The following is an 18,644-nucleotide window of genomic DNA, read 5'->3' on the forward strand; positions in this document are numbered from 1 at the left end:
TTCAGAAAACAAATTAAGATATTTTTGATGAAATCTGATGATGAAATTTGTTTGATGAAATTCTTGAAGAGTCTTATTGATGTGGAACGACATGAGGGTAATTAATGACAGAATTTTAACCTCAAAGTACCTCTTATGAGTTTTTTTGGCAAACATTTGTCATGTAAGATGCAGTTTCATGAGCTCAAAGTACCTCTTGTGAGAATGGTAGAGTTCTTGTGAAATTTCTGGGTGAAGTAACCTCCCCATTACTTAAATTTGATGGTGTTTTTGACATTTTTAATATGTGAATGTATTTTATGTTTAATGTTTAAATAGTTAAGATGCAGTTTCATGATCTCAGAGTACCTTTTGTGAGAATGGTAATATTCAGTGACATTAACCTAAAAACTGGTTGAAGTAACCTCAGATAAATTATTACTATTATTTATTAAATTATTATTTTATAATAATGTTTTTGACATTTTTGCACGTTTGTGAATATATTATTGCATAAGGTGCAATTCATCATTGTATCTTATGATAATTAAAATGCATGATATTGTAAGGTCTACTGTGTAGAAAATTTCAATGTATTTATAATTTTAAGGTATTTTCACAATATTGTTGTATATTTCATTAAAAGTATTAAAATGTGGCAGTGTTTAGTCTATCATTTAATAATGTTGCCACAATTGCTAAAATTCAGTTAGCAGAAATTGCAATTGGGCCAATGGAAAAATTGAGATGTAATCAGTCACTAGAACATTTTGAGTTGGGGAGGTCTGAAATTTTTTACAGTGTGTGTATTATTCCAAAGGGTGAATACGTGTGCAAAAATAACAGATGCTGAATAAACAGATGCACCTGCTTATTCAGCCTAATAACGGCCATCATAAATCAGCGATTGCATCTCTCCCACATAGAGATGTTTCTCTATGGACGTATTGGGGTAATGCAGGCAGGCCTTATAGGTGCCTTCAGCTCTGCTTCCCAAATGTATGATTATATTTGACTACAAACTATGCATTGTTTTTCTATGTATATATATTTATTTAATCAGTGAAAGGACTGCCAACTTCAAACTAAAATGAAATGAGCTAAATGAGCTTTTAGTTTGTATTATTTTTTGAAGAACTTGCAATATTTCGTTTGATTAGATTACATTATTTAAAAAAAACAAAAACAAATGTATTATATATATTATATATATATTGCAAGTCAAGCTATATTTGGGACCAAATGTTAGTTTGTAGTCATTGATAAACTTTTATTTGATCAATGCTTTAATCCGATTGGACACCAAAGTACACCATACTCTATTTGTGGAGTAAAGTACCAGTACTGAGGCTGGAGAAGGATACAAAAAGCTTTTTTTTTTTTTTTTTTTTTTTGGCCTCTAAAGTCATTGTCAAGCACATAGCGTATCACTCTAAAAAAAAAATGGTGCTATATAGCATTAAAATTGGTTCTTGGCTCATAATCATAGGGGAACCACTTTTGGTGCTATATAGCACCATATCTTTAAAGGCTATACACCCCGAAGAACCATTGAAGAACTGCTGAATAACAATACAGGAGCTTAACAGGTTCTGTATATGGTAGCGGTGCTATATAGCCCCTCAGTCATGCCAAAGAACCGCTGAAGAACCACTGAAGCACCAAAAGTGGTTCCCCTATGATTACGAGCCAAAGAACCACTTTTAGTGCTATATAGCACCATTTTTTTTAGAGTGTACAATGGGAGGAAATGCAACACTACTGTTATTTCATCTAGCAGTGATGGTCCAAGTAAAACCAGAACACACAGTTCACAAAGAACAAAGATCAAGTCTGTGAGATATCTCAAGTAGATTGTTGTGATATCTTGCAAGATGGTTAAAATTCCATCCTTATATTATTTATGCATTATTTTGACAAATGACAGTACATATTTCCTCTGTCAATACAATGCAGCTTTTAGAACGTGTTTTATTAATGCAAAATAAATGATTGAAGCATTATTTCTGGCATGCTGGATTGCCACCCAAAGAAGTGCTTCAATCATGCATGTGAATCAACTGTGACATATCTTTGTGATGATGATTGCTATGTGGTCTTTAAGGGCCATTTAATTAATGAAAAGCGCTTTGCATCACTTAAAAGCTGTGTAATTACCATTCATATTCCCTCCTACTATTTTCTCTCTCACACACAAGCGCATTATATTCTGAAGTATTTTCTCACTGTGAGACTCATGTTGACATCACTCACACGTCTGAGGAGATCAGGTGGCTCTGCTTGGCGCACACAGACCCTCTTGGGTGCAAAAGCACATTTTTAATTCATCAAGGCCCACATTAGTTAATCACCATCAAAGATCAGCCAGTGATACGATGACAGAGCAGGTAGAATCGCTTCCAATTCCTAGGTGTTCTAACACCTAAAATTCAAATAAAAAGGAAAGTTTAAGAATATCTTGCCAGGAGTCTGTTCGGTATCTCATCCCAGCAGGGGCCCGATGAGAGCCGTCTTCAGTTCTTTTCTGTCTGCATTTTAACTTTTAATGTCATCAGCTGGAGTGTCTCCCAAATACATATCATGATTAAAATGTTTATCCACAGTGTGGATACATAGACTTACAATCCTCCTGTGCAAATCTCAATATGCAAAGACATTTTAGTAATCATTTCCAAATTAATATTGTGTTTGTTTATTGTATACCCTGTGAGTTATATATGTATATGTATAGAAAGAAATGTCTTATGCTCACCAAGGCTGCATTTATTTGATTAAAAAATACAGTAAAAACAGAAGTATTATGATTTTTTAAATATATATCCAATTTACTCCTGTGATGGCAAAACTAAATTTGATCCTTCAAACATCTTTGTAATGTGCTGATTTGGTACTCAGGAACCATTTCCTATTATCAATATACTTAATATATAATAAACTTCATATTTTTGTGGAAACTGATGCATTTTTCAGTTATAATGTTAATAAAAAACTAATAAATAAATAATAGCAGTAATATTACAGTAATAGTAGTAGTAGTAATAATAATAATATACAAATATATTCTAAAATATATATTAATATACTAATATATACTAGATACTAGCACCAATCGTAGTGCAAAACTCCCTCCGTGATGCTAGTTTGCTAGTTCAATTAGATGTTTTAGCATTCTGCTATGCAATTACCAAAAGTGTTTTGAGTGTTAGTTTACATCCCTAACCCTAATTATGAGCAATAGTAATAATAATGCTTGCCTTAACCGCTTATTTATTTATGGTTATGTCTTGTAAGAGAATGTGAAATCTCAAAAAATACTTGGATGGAATAAAAACAGCACAACTTTAGAGTCTCAGCTTTATTTTGGTTAGTCTTTTCCAGTTCGGTTTCAACATGAGAGCTTGTGGGACTCGTGAAATTTGACATTTCTGATGTTTGACACTGCGCACACCTACAAAACATCCCAATGGACAGGGTATTGCATTACTTCTGATCAAATCTAGAATAATCTTAATGGCTTTGGCATTATTAACATTCATGACGAGTTTCTGTAGAACATGAGCATGTGTAACAACAGAATATTTAAGGTGAGCACTTAATAAATACCAGAATTTTGAACATTCAACCATGCCGTGTGACGTCTTCAACAAGAAGAAGACCGACAAAGCAAGGAAGAAAGCAAAGTTGTAAAAAAAAAAAATGTCAAAGCTACAGTAGTGGTTCCCTCCACACGTGAATGACACCATAAACCGAAGGCAACATCTACATCCTGTGAAAATGAATCATTAAAAGAGAAGTACAATCCTCTCCCTACATTGTAGTGATTTTAGGGAAAAAAGGTTCATTACCCTCCTAATACACCTAAAAGATGCAAAGATAGAACATCAATACCCCTGAAAGGCAATGTTAAGAGGCCAGTGTATTTCCATTAAGTAACTATACATATATGTAGGCACGTTTGACAAATGAAGCTGAATCACACACATGGCGTGGCTCGAAACAACCTACATATGCAACTACTGTGCACTTTCTAAATATAGAGAAATCACACGAGGCAGCAATACAATACAAGAGGGACAAAACAGTGCTGGCTACATCGGTAGAGGAAATGTAATTTACAGTAAAACAACATCGTGGACACTTCTCATTCGGTAGTAGAATAAATATTTTGTGCTATGGCTAATCCTCCAGGCTTTTACATTCTAACCCTAGACTGAAAGCAGAAAGCTTGAAGTAAAGAGTACAGACAATGTTAGGTCCCACATGTGTAAGATGGTATGTTGTTTTAGACTAGTGTATTTAAATAATCTTTTCTTTGCTTTGCTTTTTTTTTTTTAAATGAATCTCTCCTAAACTAAAATGGCCTTTTTCTGACATGAGACACTTGTACAATCAAAAAACATCCCCTCGGTTAAACGCTGTGGAAGACCGGTGAGAAACTTCTCTCTGGTGCCTTTGTATCTCAGGTCAGAAGAGGGGCCTTAGTTAGCCTTTAAATAGGGAGAGAGTGGAGGTACTCTGTTCAGAGAGGTACTCTGTTCAGAGGTCATGATGATTTGGTCATGACACCGATTTTAACATCGAATCGTCCCTGGAATCGATCCTTGTCGCTGTAATAAATGTTTTCCCCATACACTTTGCACTCCACGCGGATCTCCGTGTTCAGGGTGATGTTGACGAACTGTACGGCCACCAGGGGCTGCAGGTAGTGAGAGTGCAGGCGCTTCCCGTAGTAGGGGTAATACTGAAGGGGAAAGCCTTCGCTGATACCGTAGTACTTCACTTCGCCGAGCTTACCTGCATCCTCTTCTTTCTGCAGGTGTTTCAGAAAAGACCAGAGAATACGTGCTGCCAGTTAGCAACATTTTACAGAGCAAATAGGAGTATTCAGTGAAGCAGCGAAATGATCGCTCACCTTGTTTGTGCAGTGGAGAGGAATCACGTTGGGCTGGACTTTGTGATGTGCCTCCTCTGGAATGCTTTCATTTGACGTTGGTGGCTAAAAGAAAAATAAGAAATAATTTAATAAAAAACAAATTAGACTTACATGCATCGTGATAATTGGGGAAAAAAATATATATACTGTATATATACTGTGTATATACTTTGTAAGAAAAATTTTAAAATAATAAACAACAACAACTAATACTAATACCATTATTATTATTATTATTATCATAATTATTATTGATGAATAAAATGATCAATAATAATATAATTTGTAATTTTTGTAAATAATGAACAATAATCAAATACAATAATAATAATTTGTATTATTATTTCTGCTGTTACTGCAGAATATTTCATTATTAATATTATTAAATGCAAATATCAATACTGAATAATAAAATATTTCATAAGAAAAATAATACAATTGAATGAATTAATTAATTCATGAAGTAACTACAAAAAAATAAAGCAGGTCAATGTATATGGAATAGCATAATAGTATGTGTATATCTACTTATATAAGCATTTACATAATAGTGCAAACACAAGAAATTATTGTGAAATTCTGCATTATAAAAAGTGAAAGTGAGTGACATGTGGCGAAGTATGGTGACCCATAATTGGAATTTGTGCTCTGCATTTAACTCATCCTAAGTGCACACACACAGCAGTGAACACACACCCGGAGCAGTGGGCAGCCAATGCTGCAGTGCCCGGGGAGCTCGGTTCGGTGCCTTACTCAGGGGCACTTCAGTCGTGGAATTGTGGGTAGAGAGAGCGCTGTACATTCACTCCCCCCACTTACAATCCCTGCCGGACCTGAGACTCGTACTCACAACCTTTGAATTACGAGTCCGACTCTCTAACCATTAGGTCACGACTTCCCCAAAACAAAATGCAAAGATCCTGCAAACATTTTTTGAATATTGTTGTATGTATTCAACAAACCTTAGGTCTGAAATTCACAATCCTGTTGAGCTTGATAATCAAGCAGGGTCTCCCCACTGAGAATCCAAAATTACGATCTTCCATGCCAGAACAGGGTCCTAGCCAAGAGCTTGAAAACTGGCATGCCTTTCTTTCACCCATGTCACTCTCTAGATCACCTCTGTTCTTGCATTCACTGGGTTGATCTGAAAAAAAAAAGAAAAAAAATACAGTATATAAATATGCATTTATATAAATATTTGTGTATGTGTGTGCGTGTAATTCTACATATTTAAAGAAATATAGAATTTAAATGTTCTCAAAGGGATGTGAAAAAGAGATATCAAAAATATATGAAGAGTTCCAATGCAAAAGCCTCTAAAAGCCATCTTGGTCAAAAATGAGATAACGACACTGAGTGAATGCTCTCCACACATAGTATGTTCATCAAGTACTTTCACTTCAAGTGCGCTAAATCCCAGCCTCAACCCATTCAGAAGTACCAGTACTTACATAGAAACCTATAGATAGTAGCCAGAAAGAAATGCTAATTTTAAAGAAAAACAGCAGACGTACTTAAGAGGCTTTTGCATCTGAACTCTTCATATATACAAGTATACAAACAAGGCGTGGAACAATTCATATGTTCTAGTATTTTGCTTGTGAGTATTACATTTTGAAGGCTAATGAAAGTCATGATCCTGCTGAGAGAACATCCATATTCATTTGGGACTCAAGTAACAGAAAACAATGTGCAATCTGGTACCTCCACAGTCCTCAAACGTCATCAGGTCCCTTTGTTTTTCTATGTCATAGGAGTCTAGGAATTCTTTCATGGCTTTGATGTATGTCCTGTAGGTATCATCATCGTCCGGACTGAAGATCAGCTCAGACTTGTCTGAACGAGGGTAGAGAGTGAGCCCTGTGCACAGATAAAAAAAACAAAAAACACAAATACAAGGAATTCAGATATATTTTCATAATTTCACATCTAATATTGCTTAACCTCAGCTGTTTAACCTCTCCAAAACGTTGAATGATTCTCACAAGAATTTGTTTGGCAAACACCTTCATTATTTGTTCAAGTCTAAAACCAATTTCATGCTTGACTCTACATCTAATAAGCTTTTAATGATCATATTTAGAGATAAAAATGTACAAATATATTTGAAGGCATAAAAGCAAAATAGTGCAACTATTATTTCGTTTTAGAATTGCATGAATTTTCACAAAATAACTGCTTTTTTTATCAGAAATTATGCACAAAATATTATGCCTATCTGAAGAATCTGTTTGATAACTGAAGAGGTTCTGCATTGTAAACAAAATCAAATTTCATCTTTTGCAACAGAATCACATGTGAAAGAAAGCATCCTGGAAACAGTTTTCAGTACACAAAGCTTGAATCCTGGACTCGCAATGACTCAGAGATATAAATAAATCATAAAGGAATATGCTGTGATTGTTAGAGCGAGAAAGAGTATAAATACTGAAATCTTTGCAATATATATTTATGATCAGTTTCCCTAAATAAGCCTTGCCAAGAAAAGAGACATCAGTGCATTTTGTATGTGTCTGAAAGGTGTCTGTCGCAGTCAGTCTGTTTGCCCTTAACCTCACATGCCTTCTGCTCTTTTAGCCCTTGATCTGGTCTCTGAAGCCACCAAATGTTTGTCAGATTGATCCAATCCTTCAAGCCTCATTTTAAACTGCAAGAGGACAGGAACTCGCTGACAGGAACAGCGAGTCCAATACCTCATCAGGGAACAAGATTGGTTATCGAAATCTATGACATTAAGTAATGTGCTAACCTTTCAAACCCCATGAAAACAAAATGAGTTTTTGTGGCTTTTAAAAAATTATCTACTAGGAAAATGAATCAAAATATGGACTCACGTGTGCATATAAATATTTTGAAAACAAAACTAGTTTTTTGTGGCTTTTAAAAAAACGATCTACCAGGAAAATGTATCAAAATATTGACTCATGTGTACACATATACATATTTCAATATTATGTTCAATAAAATGTTCTCTTGCATAAAAATGTCCATTTTGCCAAATACCACTGCCATCGACCAGCAATAGCAAGTAGCATGTTATAGTTTTGCTAGGCTTTAACTAAAAAAAACTCAAAACTCCCTGATTCAACAGAAAACACTTGAAAAAAAGAAAAATGGACTAGATACAATTTTCACTCTGAATTTGCTAGTAAATTTTACAATTACTTGCAAAGAAACAGCAGGTAATATGTTGAATTAAACATTTTGAAGTAGAAAGACTAAAATAGTATTTCCTTGTAAAACATACTCCATAAATAATTTTTAGTGTAGGAAAGAAATATAGTCCTTCAAATTATGTCATGAAGTCTTCAAAAAAGTATAAAGACCAATTTTGTAATTTTAGTCCTTTTTTATTATTATTTTTTAAATGATAGGCTTTACTTACTCCAATAATCTTTGTTTTATTTACAATTTCAAAAATTATTTTTACACTAAAGGGAAGAAATAAATAACTTAATGACGTACATCATTATACAAATAACTTAACTAAACAGATGACCCATTTTTTATAATACAAAATTAGAAAAGTATCATATTTGATGTTTTTCAAATGCAAATTTTAGTCATAATATTATTTATTTGATAAACTATTAATTATTTTTTAAATGATAGACTCTGTATATAATTTTACCCCTGCAGTTCTATCATCAACCCCTAGGACTGCACAAACCCCTTGATATTACTTCAGTTTACACTCACAATAAATAATACGAAAAGGCATAAAAAGACAGGACAGCTACTGCAATAGAGCTGTTACCTGGAGGAGCTACTCTGTCCTGCCAGGTGGGTTTGTAATCGCTCAGAGTGAGGAGGAGAATCTGGATGGTGCCGATAAAGATCCCGGCCAGGAAGCCATAAAAGACGAGATAGAAGAGGATGATTTTAGCTGTGGAGAGAGAAAGAGAGAGACAGGGCATATTTTACTATGTGGAGACATTTTGAGTAACAATTCTGATGTTATTGCTGCATTTAATGATTATAGTTTTTTATAAAAGACATTCTTTTTGTTTTTGATCATTTCATATTTGAACTGATGGTTGAAAATGTTATGCTGTAAAGCAAGTGTGTTCTTTCCTGGGAGAAAAGACCATTTAAATAAACACAAAACATTTACTGGAACTATAGTCGTATTTATACATATACAATCTATATTTATAGAATTGATAAATAAAAGAAAGAGTATTATTGGAAACGACTACTTGGAACAATCTGATCCCAGGAAGCCCACCGATGCTACACTAAACAGGTGAATCTGCTGACACAATACCAGCAATACAAATGTCCTTACAGTCTGTCCACAGAAAATACAGAGGTGCCAGCATGACAGGACATGATGAGTAATCTCAATGTCTCAAACATAAACAATGTGTAGGGGCATCACAGTGCAGTGAAACCAGTAAGGTCATATCTTATGTTTTTTCCCAACCAGTCAAACCAGTCTGTTCACTTTATCCCATAATAATTCACAGACACCCTGTTCAGATGATGCACATTCGAATTAGTTCCAATGAAATCATTACAGTGCTAAACTATATTTCAGTTACCCATGCGCAGTTAGGCAAGGGCACAAGGTCTGTGTGGTTTCCAGTGGTGCATAAAGCAATGTCAGAGGGTCACTGGGATTAAATCCCAGCGAATGTCAGCATATTAGATGATGTAATGGCCATCAGAAATCTCAGGAGATGGACTGAATTCTGGGTTTATATGTGTCCTTGCTCATGTAGATGCTAGTTATGCATTGCTTTTCAAGCGCACGTCTCATTATGGACAACCATCTTCAGGAGCTTTACACTTAATAGCTCCTTCATGGATTTTATGTTCACACTCGACTGGCTAGACACATTCAATATATACTTTGAGATGGAATTATATGAACTGGAAAGCAGATTCAGTTCTTAAGCAAGACAACAGAGTCAACTTTAGACATTAGCCAGGCTACTTTTGTAAAATCGAAGGCATCAATTAGAAACTGTTGCTGCCTCAAAAACATGACGTCAATATTCAGTGCAACCTTAGATGAATCAGTCAGACCCAAAAGACTAGGCCTTTCACCTTGAGTCACCTTGAACAATGATGCATTTTTAACCCTTTCCACGTGTATCACGTTAATAATGACACGTATGCTAATTAAATGACATGCTGATTGATTTCATGGCAAGCATAGCCATGAAACAAGCAGCGTTTTAACAAACACAAGCCTTTTACCTTCTCGTTATTTGATTATTTATTTATTTATTTCTGAGGAGGAAAATCAATTTATTAAATTTCATTTTAGCAACGAGCAGCAAAAATCGAATTGATCAATAATCTGAAGCTGTCCTTTGTTGACCTTTTGCTCCTCTATATTAGCATCGATTTCACGCACAACGTTCGTTATGCATTCATATATATTTATATTTAAGAAGAAAATCGAAAACACATAAAGCGTGCCTAAAGACTGAGTGGTCTCAACGAAACAGGTGGGATACAGAGAACAGCGACAAATAAGCCTACTTGTTTAAAAATGTTTTGAACTGCCATAAGACATCCATTAACTCCGCAAATCGTGCGTTGAGCTTGTATATGGATGCATGAAAGTCCGCGAGACGTTTGCTGCAAAGTCAAATCACACAGGTTGCATCGTGACCAGACTGGCAGTCAGTCTATCTGTACCTGCTGCTATAGAAATGGCGATGACAGGCATCACAGCGCTGTCCAGCGTGCTGAAATCGAGCGATACTGTCCATAGAACATCTATAGGTTATACTTACACCAACTACCACCGGTGCGTCCCAGAAATTCCTTCTTCTCCGAATTCCATATAAACTTCTTCCATCCTCCATCATCTTTATTTTGAGCGGGCATGGTGTACTGTAAGGTTTTGTTTATCCCCTTGGGCAGCGAATTCCCCTCGTGTCTCCTTTCTTGCCTCCTTTAGAACACAACACCCCTTCCTGGAGCACTAAGCTCACTGTGACATGGAGCCGTACCCGGTCTCTCCAAGGTGCCCCGCGTAATATATCCAGCGGAGCGCCTGGGTCCCGCCCACCGCCACCCAGCGCAAATCAGAGACAGAACCTGCAATCACGTAACACGGTCGTGCAGCTCACGAAATTGGGGTGGGAATCACTTTACAATAGGGTTGCGTAGAAAGACGTAGAAGCCGCTGTAAGAACGGGACAGGTTGAAGGGAGTGATGTAAAAACGCATGACGCAAGAAGTTGGGAAACGGATCTAGGATGCCCAACGGCACTGTTTTTAGGATTTTCAGTCAGTTATATTTAGAAAGTGCATGCAGATGGATGAACATATGACTCTTTACACTGGAAAATGTTTTCATCATTATGTCATAACGGTGTGTTTCCTTCTATCTATTAATAACAGTTTCTCTTATTTCTACTTACGTTTTAAGTTTCAACATGGTTTTCTTCTATGCTAATTTATTTCAAAATGCTACAAAAAGTGCAATTATAACCTATTACAGCAGGCTTTTACATAAACACCTCTTTGATTCTACTTGTAAAGTATCTGGAATGAACAATACAAAATAATAAGTATGCAGACAAATGTAAACTAAGTGGACCAAAAATTTGGGGGAAAAAGTGGAGTGGAAAATGACGTAAGATGGGGACAGTCCTGGTACTGCTCTGAGTGTGTGTTCACTACTGTGTGTGCACTTGCATGGGTGAAATGCAGAGCACAAATTCTGAGTATGGGTCACCATACTTGGCCTCACTTCACTTATGAATAGGCGATATTGTTGAGCTAGTTTGAGAACATTTGAACTTCATTGACTATCACAATGAATTCCTTTGTAAGAAAGGTCAGATGTTTTTAGTTTCATTAAAGCACAATATGATCTTTGTATCATTTTCAAATCATGCTGGAAAACAAAATCATAAGGTTTTGCACAAGCTTGTGTATGCACCGTGAGTGCTGCTAATATTCAAAAAACAGACATGTCAAACACTAAGGAATTCTGGAGACTGGCACCGCAACAACACCATAAAAACACAGGAATATGAAATGAAGCATGATTTGAAAAGATAAGAAAATAGGAAGAAAGGGCATAGAAGTTTCTAGAAGTGAAGTGACATTGATTGCTACACCCGTACGAGTGCACAGAGGTGCATGAACACACACCCACCCACCCACACATGCATCCTTGACCAAGCACTGAACCACCTTGGAACAGTGTTTACATGTATACAATGTGTAGACTGAATCACAAATACAAAAGAGGCAGAGCCGTCAATGTCAAAAATGTCAAAAAACTGATTTTTCAAGATCACATTTGTCAAACTCAAGGTGAGTTCATAAGGAGACACTAAGCACTAAATCATTCTCTGACAGTCCACATAACGAGAATTTATGGCTGAAATTCCCGACCACACACAGATACAGACTTTGTTCTCTTTAATGTGTAACAGTCTGATTTACAGTTGAAACCAAAAGTCCACATTCTAAATCCGAGAGTCATATATACAGAAAAGGAAGTCAGAATTAATATTATAATGATTAATATAAGATGTGCTTTTGTTTAGGCAAATGAGAATATACAGTAGGCATATATATAGGCCTACATTTTAAGCTCACATACTTTCTCTGTCCTTCATCTAGTATGGATCGTCAATGTAGGCCTGACATTGATCTACTTTACTCATATCCTGAAATAATCTCATTAAAAATAGAAATACTGTAAGAGTTGTAAATGGAAAAAAAAGAAAAGGAAAAAGGACAGAAAGTATGTTCCGACTGGTGTCCCAACAAAGAGTTGTAGATCAGAAGATAAGACATCGTCACACCAAACACTGACGTCCTCTGCTGATGTTCCAGGTGATATAGCTATTTTAGATTACTCAGCAAAGATGTTGGAGGAATGTGAAGTTTAATATGGATGGTACAGATTTATTAGTAGCCTAAGTACTGTAATGTTTAAATGAATACACAAGCTAGTTGTAGTAAAAACGATGCACATGGATTCTGTTGGTAATTTTTTAGGGACACTTTTTTTTTCTTTGGTTAAAATATATTGTTAATTGCTCAAATTTGTCATTCAGGGTGTAGATGAGTTTGTTTCTTCATTGGAACAGATTTGGAGAAATGTAGCATTACATCACTTGCTCACCATTGAATCCTCTGCAGTGAATGGGTGTCGTCAGAATGAGAGTCCAAACAGATGATATAAAAATCACAATAATCCATAAATAATCCACACGAATCCAGTCCAACTATTAATGTATTGTAAAGTGAAAAGCAGCATGAAACAAATCCATTATAAGGGCAGTTTAAATTTAAACCATTATAACCATTATAACATTCCTTCAATGAAAAAGATGCTTCCTCCCCTGATGTCCTCTCATATCAAAATCCAAAGACATGTTTGTTTAGAACTATTTTGGAGTTCACTTGTAGTCCAAACTGATAAGCAGTGCTTAATCTGTGCATATTTCTCTCCTGATTCAAGCCAGACAACGTTATCATCAGAGAAAGAAATATTATACTGTATTATGTGAGAATATAGAATTATGTGGTCAAAATAAAAATAAAATAAAAAATAAAAGTTTCATGTCTATCATTTTACGCTATGGTCTCTTTCTTCTCACATAATATAATTTCTACTAAAGTCAATGTTTCATGTCCATCTATTTATTTAATTTGTAAGTTGCCATATAATATGTGGGATACTGTACAGTCAGCTGGTCATTATTGTAATACAATCTCAGACAGTTTACTGATCATCCTGTCTGGGTTTGGTTTTTTTGCCATAATGACCAACTTGACTGTAAATGATCCCTTACATAGATTATCTTTGTTATATAATATCTGTGGGGCATCAACCACATCCTTTCTTGCATATTTTCCTTAACAAGGAAGGCCTTTAGTGCTTGCGCCAAATTTGAAAGCGTGATGAGCGCACTTCTATTCCATTATTTTACACTAATGCCATGTCCCGAAGGTGCTTGAAGGTTTTGTCTTCCAAACATCTTGAAGCATCTTCAAGGACCCTAAACATGAATAAATTTTTTTAGAGCATGAAGCAGGTTTGTCTCTCCATCAAATAATACGTCTCGTCTATCACCTCAGAAGACACTTGCTGAGTCACTGCCTCTGTTGCCATGGTAACTAGCTCAACGGTATCTGTATGTGACGGGCTTGGAATTTACAGCAGCACCAAGAGAGCTGCAAGAGACTCATCACAACACTTCAGACAGATGCTTTTTGCCGCTTTTCCCATCCAGTCAGTCACCATAGGCTAAATATAATAGGATTCCACTCCAATGTAATGTCTTTAATCAGCTGTTTGGACTCTTATTCTGATGGCACCCATTCACTGCAGAGGATCCGTTGCTGAGCAAGTGATGTAATCTATATCTTGGATGGCCCGAGAATGAATACATTTTCAGGAATTTTTCTTTTTTTTGGGTGAACTATTCCTTTAAGCTGTTTTTTTTAAATGCCAAATTTTTCTTTGACCTCCAGATTGAAACAAAATGGTAGATATGACCAACAGACCATTTCAATGCATTGATGTTATTGACACATGAATATGTCCTGCTTATTGTCAAAACGGTAACAGGAGGCAATTCAGTCGTGACTAAAGTTAGCACGCTGTCATAACTTGTTTTTTATCAAAATGTGGACTTATTTGGATTCTCAGAAGTGGTTTATATTGTAAAACTGGAAAGTTAGGACCGTTGCATATTAGATTATCATTTTTTATATCCCTCAAAATGGTATATATGATAGAAATACTGTATGTTATTTAGATTATATATATATATATATATATAAAGCGTTTAGGTTTAAAGCGGACATTCATATATGACCTTTGTACAGTCCACCCACAAGAGCTGTTTTCATGACAGATTCTTAGATAGAGAGGTTTGTGGTGTACAGAAGCGGTTTGTATATACCGTAAAGCTGAGTCAAGCAGTATTAGCATGTGTTTAAGCAACATTTCCTGCATGATTTGAGAGATAATAGAACATCCGTTGCCGTCAAGGACACCGCTACACATCAGTCCCCTACCAGGTAGAGTTGTTGGAGTATTTACTGTTGGGGCCTGCCAATTTTCAGCTAAGCCTCGTTATTGACTGAAGCACTTCTCTTCTGGGAATATCTATCTGCAATTCCTTGGAAAGTTTGTGGGAAAATAAGGTTTAAATACTAACAAGACAGAATGTGACAGCAGGTATTATATATATTTTCCAAAAGGTCAGCTCGTAATTGACAGTTCTGATTTGCATACAGCATCATAGTAAAAACTTCTACAACCATTTTGTTCATCTGCAATCAAAACAAAAATGTGCTATAAATATCTTTCTCACAAAACTGCTGAGTTGTCAGTCATATGATGAATTTATGTCTCATCATAGTAAATGACTACTGCAACACTTTCGTTTTGTTCTCCTCCAGGCCTCTACTGAGCAGGTATGGGCTGAAAACAGTCAAGAGAATTTATATATTTTCTAGTTGAGTGACCTCACTAGCAGGGCGTGAGTACTGTATGTTAAGGTGACCTTGTCTTAAAGGCTTCCTGTAACGCTCCTCTGTTCACGCTCTTGTCATCTGCTGGTGGTTTCTGGTCACTGCATCCATCACTCGACTGATGGTCTACTGCTACAGCAAATTTATGATACCAGAGTAATTAGGAGTATATGAGAGATCTGACTGACATCAGTATCTTCAGTGGGAATAGACCTTAGTCAGGGTAGACACCATAGTGATTTTCTTATAGGGATAGTTCACCCAAAAATTCTGTCATCATTTACTCACCCTCAAGTAGTTCCAAACCTGTATGAATTTCTTTGTGCTGCTGAAAACAAAGGAAGATATTTGGAAGAAAGTTTGTAACCAGGCTGTTTTGGGGCACTGGGGTTCCAATACTATGGAAGTCAATGGTGCCCCATTCCACACACGTTTCCCACATTCTTCAGAATATCTTCCTTTGTGTTCAGCAGAACAAAGACATTCATACAGGTTTGTAACTTCTTGAGGGTGAGTAAATGATGACAGAATTTTCATTTTCGGGTGAACTATCCCTTTAACAATGGCGTGTGCTGTATAAAGGTCATAGATCACATGTAACTTTCAAAACTGTTTTATTATTAAAAGTCTTTTGGAAAACTGTTTTGTCAGCTGAGCAACTGCTATGTTGTTAAACATCAGTACAGTCTGAACACACTATCCCTCGTATCCTTGTATTCATTCTTGTGAAAAAAATAAATAAATAAATTATTGGAATCGTCAGTTCAAAACTTGTTTCTGAACATTTTGACATTTGAATAGAAGTACATGTTGTTTGGGTAGCAACATTCTTTTGAAACAACACCAATGTTTCTTGTAACATCCTGAACTGTAAAATGACCGTAAAAAAGGAAATAAGGTTCACATAATAAAAGTGTTGACAACATCAAAAGGTGTATTAAATTAAAAAACCTCACATTTGAGATTAATAAATGGTTATGTATGTCACACATAATCATTTATTAATCTGAAATGTGAGGTTTTTCATTGTTGTCCAAACTTTTATTATGTGAACTGTATTTCAGTTTTTACGGTCAATTTACAGTTCAGGATATTACAAGAATATTACAGGATGTTAAGGATGGAATTAGTCTGAACAAAAGCAAGTAATTAATCTGAACAAATACAGAGTTGAATAAAGTTGTTATTTGACACAAAAAGTATCCTCGTAGCTTCATAAAATTACAATTGAACCACTGATGTCTCATGGACTATTCTTGGTGTCTTTCTGTTCCTTGATCGCGGTAGGACCCTTAACCTGTTAACCCGCATCGGCCCGCGGGCGGGCCGGAAGGGCGTGGTCGGGCGTGGTCGGACTTTTTATTACCTTTGTTTTAGAACAATATTCAATCAATTATCATTAACTATATATCATTTGAAAGCTAAAACACTCAAGATTAACGATGTGAGCTTGTTTTTGAAATCAATACACCAGAGAGGAAAGGGTTAACAGAAATGCTGAAAGACCGGCCATTTAAAATGAACAAAGCGAACCGCAGTACTCACGTTTGATCGCCAATAGCGCTGGTCAGCTCAGACTATTCCAAGACACACCAGCATACATTTCAAGAGAAGGGTCCACTCTTCAAAATGCATCCACTTTTTAATCCAAAACAACGAAAAAATAGGGGAAAACACGATAGATCCTCCTTTGTTTACATAAGCGATTCGAGTTATAGTTATCGATAGCGTCCATTTTCCAATAAATATCGATTATAATTCGTATTCCAGCTTTGAAACGCCATCTATTTCCAGCAGAATCGTCTCTTCCGAGTAAGAATAGCCCTCCCTCGTCTCTCTCCTTCAATCGCAGGAGCTGTTATAACCCGGGACAGTAAGCGCGTCCGTGAATGGGTCAGCGAGGTGTCAATCCGGACACATCACAATAGGGGTGTTTGAACCCAGCCAATGCCTCGCCAGCACAGTTTTGATGGATGGAAGTGTTAGCCAACCACAAGGACGTTTAAAGTGATTGACAGTTTGAATAGTTTACGTAAGATTGTTTAGAGAATAGCTCGGCGTATTGTCCGTGTGTTTTCGTGCGCTCTCGGGTTACGCATGAAGCGTACACATAATGGCGTCGCAGCGCTACACAGACTGGCTATCAGCGAACAGATGTTGTCCAAAGCTCACATCTGAATCTCTCCATCGTGGATCTTCGACTTGAGAAGTGTTTCTGTGGCGTTTGGTGGTGTTTTGGAGGACGTGGGGAGAAAAATGGCTAATTTAGTAGCCGAATACGCGCTGAGATCGCTGGGAAGCGTGGATAGCATTAGCACGTAAGTGTCTCCACCCTCCTCTTGAATGTTTATGTGTCTTTATCATGTATTTGCAGCTTTTGTTTCATGTTAGCTGTTTTAGATTCTAAAAATGACAACGGAGAGGGATAATATGAGGGGATTACATGAGTTTTGTTCGTGTGGGTGGGTGGGTGTGTTTGTTTGTGGGTATGTCCCGGTTATTGTGTGTGTGTGTGTGCGTGCGCGCGTGTGTGTGTGTGTGTACAAAATGTAAACAGTGTTGCAAGTTTGATTTGTTTTGCTTACACACTTTCTCACTCTTTTTCTCTCACTCTTCCCTGTCTTTTCAGAGGTCTGGTGAATCCAGATGGTCAGAAAAAAAACCATTTTAGTGGCTGCTAGAGCGTCTTCCTCCACTGTAAATACTGTAAATAGTTTTTTTTTTTTATTATTTAGTAATATTAGTAATAGTAATCTATTACTATATTAGTAAAATAGTAATATTCATAATATTCACCATATAAAATAAATAAAAAATACAAATGTTGTAAAAACAATGTATTTTGCATGTTTTGTGTTTTCACTAGTTCAAAAATGATCAAATCTGTTTTGGTTCACTGTTTTCATTATTGGAATTGTTCAGAATAAAGACTGTTTAGTTATGTTCAAATTCTGAAATAGTTTTGTGTTTTTTTGTGGTTTCATTGGTAGAGCAGTTCTGAATTGATATACATATGTAGTATGCAGTGTCTTATGGAGTCTCTAAATAGCATTTTTGAAAGGATTCCTAGACTTTTCTTGAAATAAAATATCCAAATGACTTTTCCAAAGCTATTCTTGAAATGAAATACCATAAAGATGTACTTTCTGTAAGTCTTTACCTATAAAAAATTTATTATTTCATATTTTATTTCAGGAAATATTTAGGCGTTTTTTTTCAAAAATGCCATTTGTAGACTAACCAAATGACTAAATGAGTC

General features: G+C 36.0%; 1 protein-coding gene across 1 annotated transcript; it reads right to left on the reverse strand.

Annotated features, from left to right (window-relative positions):
* Nucleotides 1-3,317: 3,317 nt before the first annotated feature.
* Nucleotides 3,318-11,089, reverse strand: LOC306873861 (sodium/potassium-transporting ATPase subunit beta-1-like). The gene is made up of 6 exons (XM_079423375.1): nucleotides 10,666-11,089; nucleotides 8,673-8,801; nucleotides 6,620-6,775; nucleotides 5,875-6,059; nucleotides 4,892-4,975; nucleotides 3,318-4,789 (listed from the first exon to the last, which is right to left on the reverse strand). The coding sequence occupies exons 1-6, from the start codon at nucleotides 10,757-10,759 to the stop codon at nucleotides 4,523-4,525; spliced, it is 915 nt and encodes a 304-aa protein (XP_079279501.1). The 5' UTR covers nucleotides 10,760-11,089; the 3' UTR covers nucleotides 3,318-4,522.
* Nucleotides 11,090-18,644: the final 7,555 nt, after the last annotated feature.

This window comes from Barbus barbus (assembly GCF_936440315.1).
Source record: "Barbus barbus genome assembly, chromosome: 8".
Lineage (NCBI taxonomy): Eukaryota > Metazoa > Chordata > Actinopteri > Cypriniformes > Cyprinidae > Barbus > Barbus barbus.

What these genes read in the sequence shown, in the direction of transcription:
- LOC306873861 (XM_079423375.1), bottom strand. Translation starts at nt 10,759, where the DNA reads ATGCCCGCTCAAAATAAAGATGATGGAGGATGGAAGAAGTTTATATGG. An exon ending in GGACAGAGTAGCTCCTCCAG is followed by an intron (nt 6,776 to 8,672) that starts GTAACAGCTCTA and finishes ATCTGTGCACAG; the next exon opens with GGCTCACTCTCTACCCTCGT. An exon ending in GACGTTTGAGGACTGTGGAG is followed by an intron (nt 6,060 to 6,619) that starts GTACCAGATTGC and finishes TTTTTTTTTCAG; the next exon opens with ATCAACCCAGTGAATGCAAG.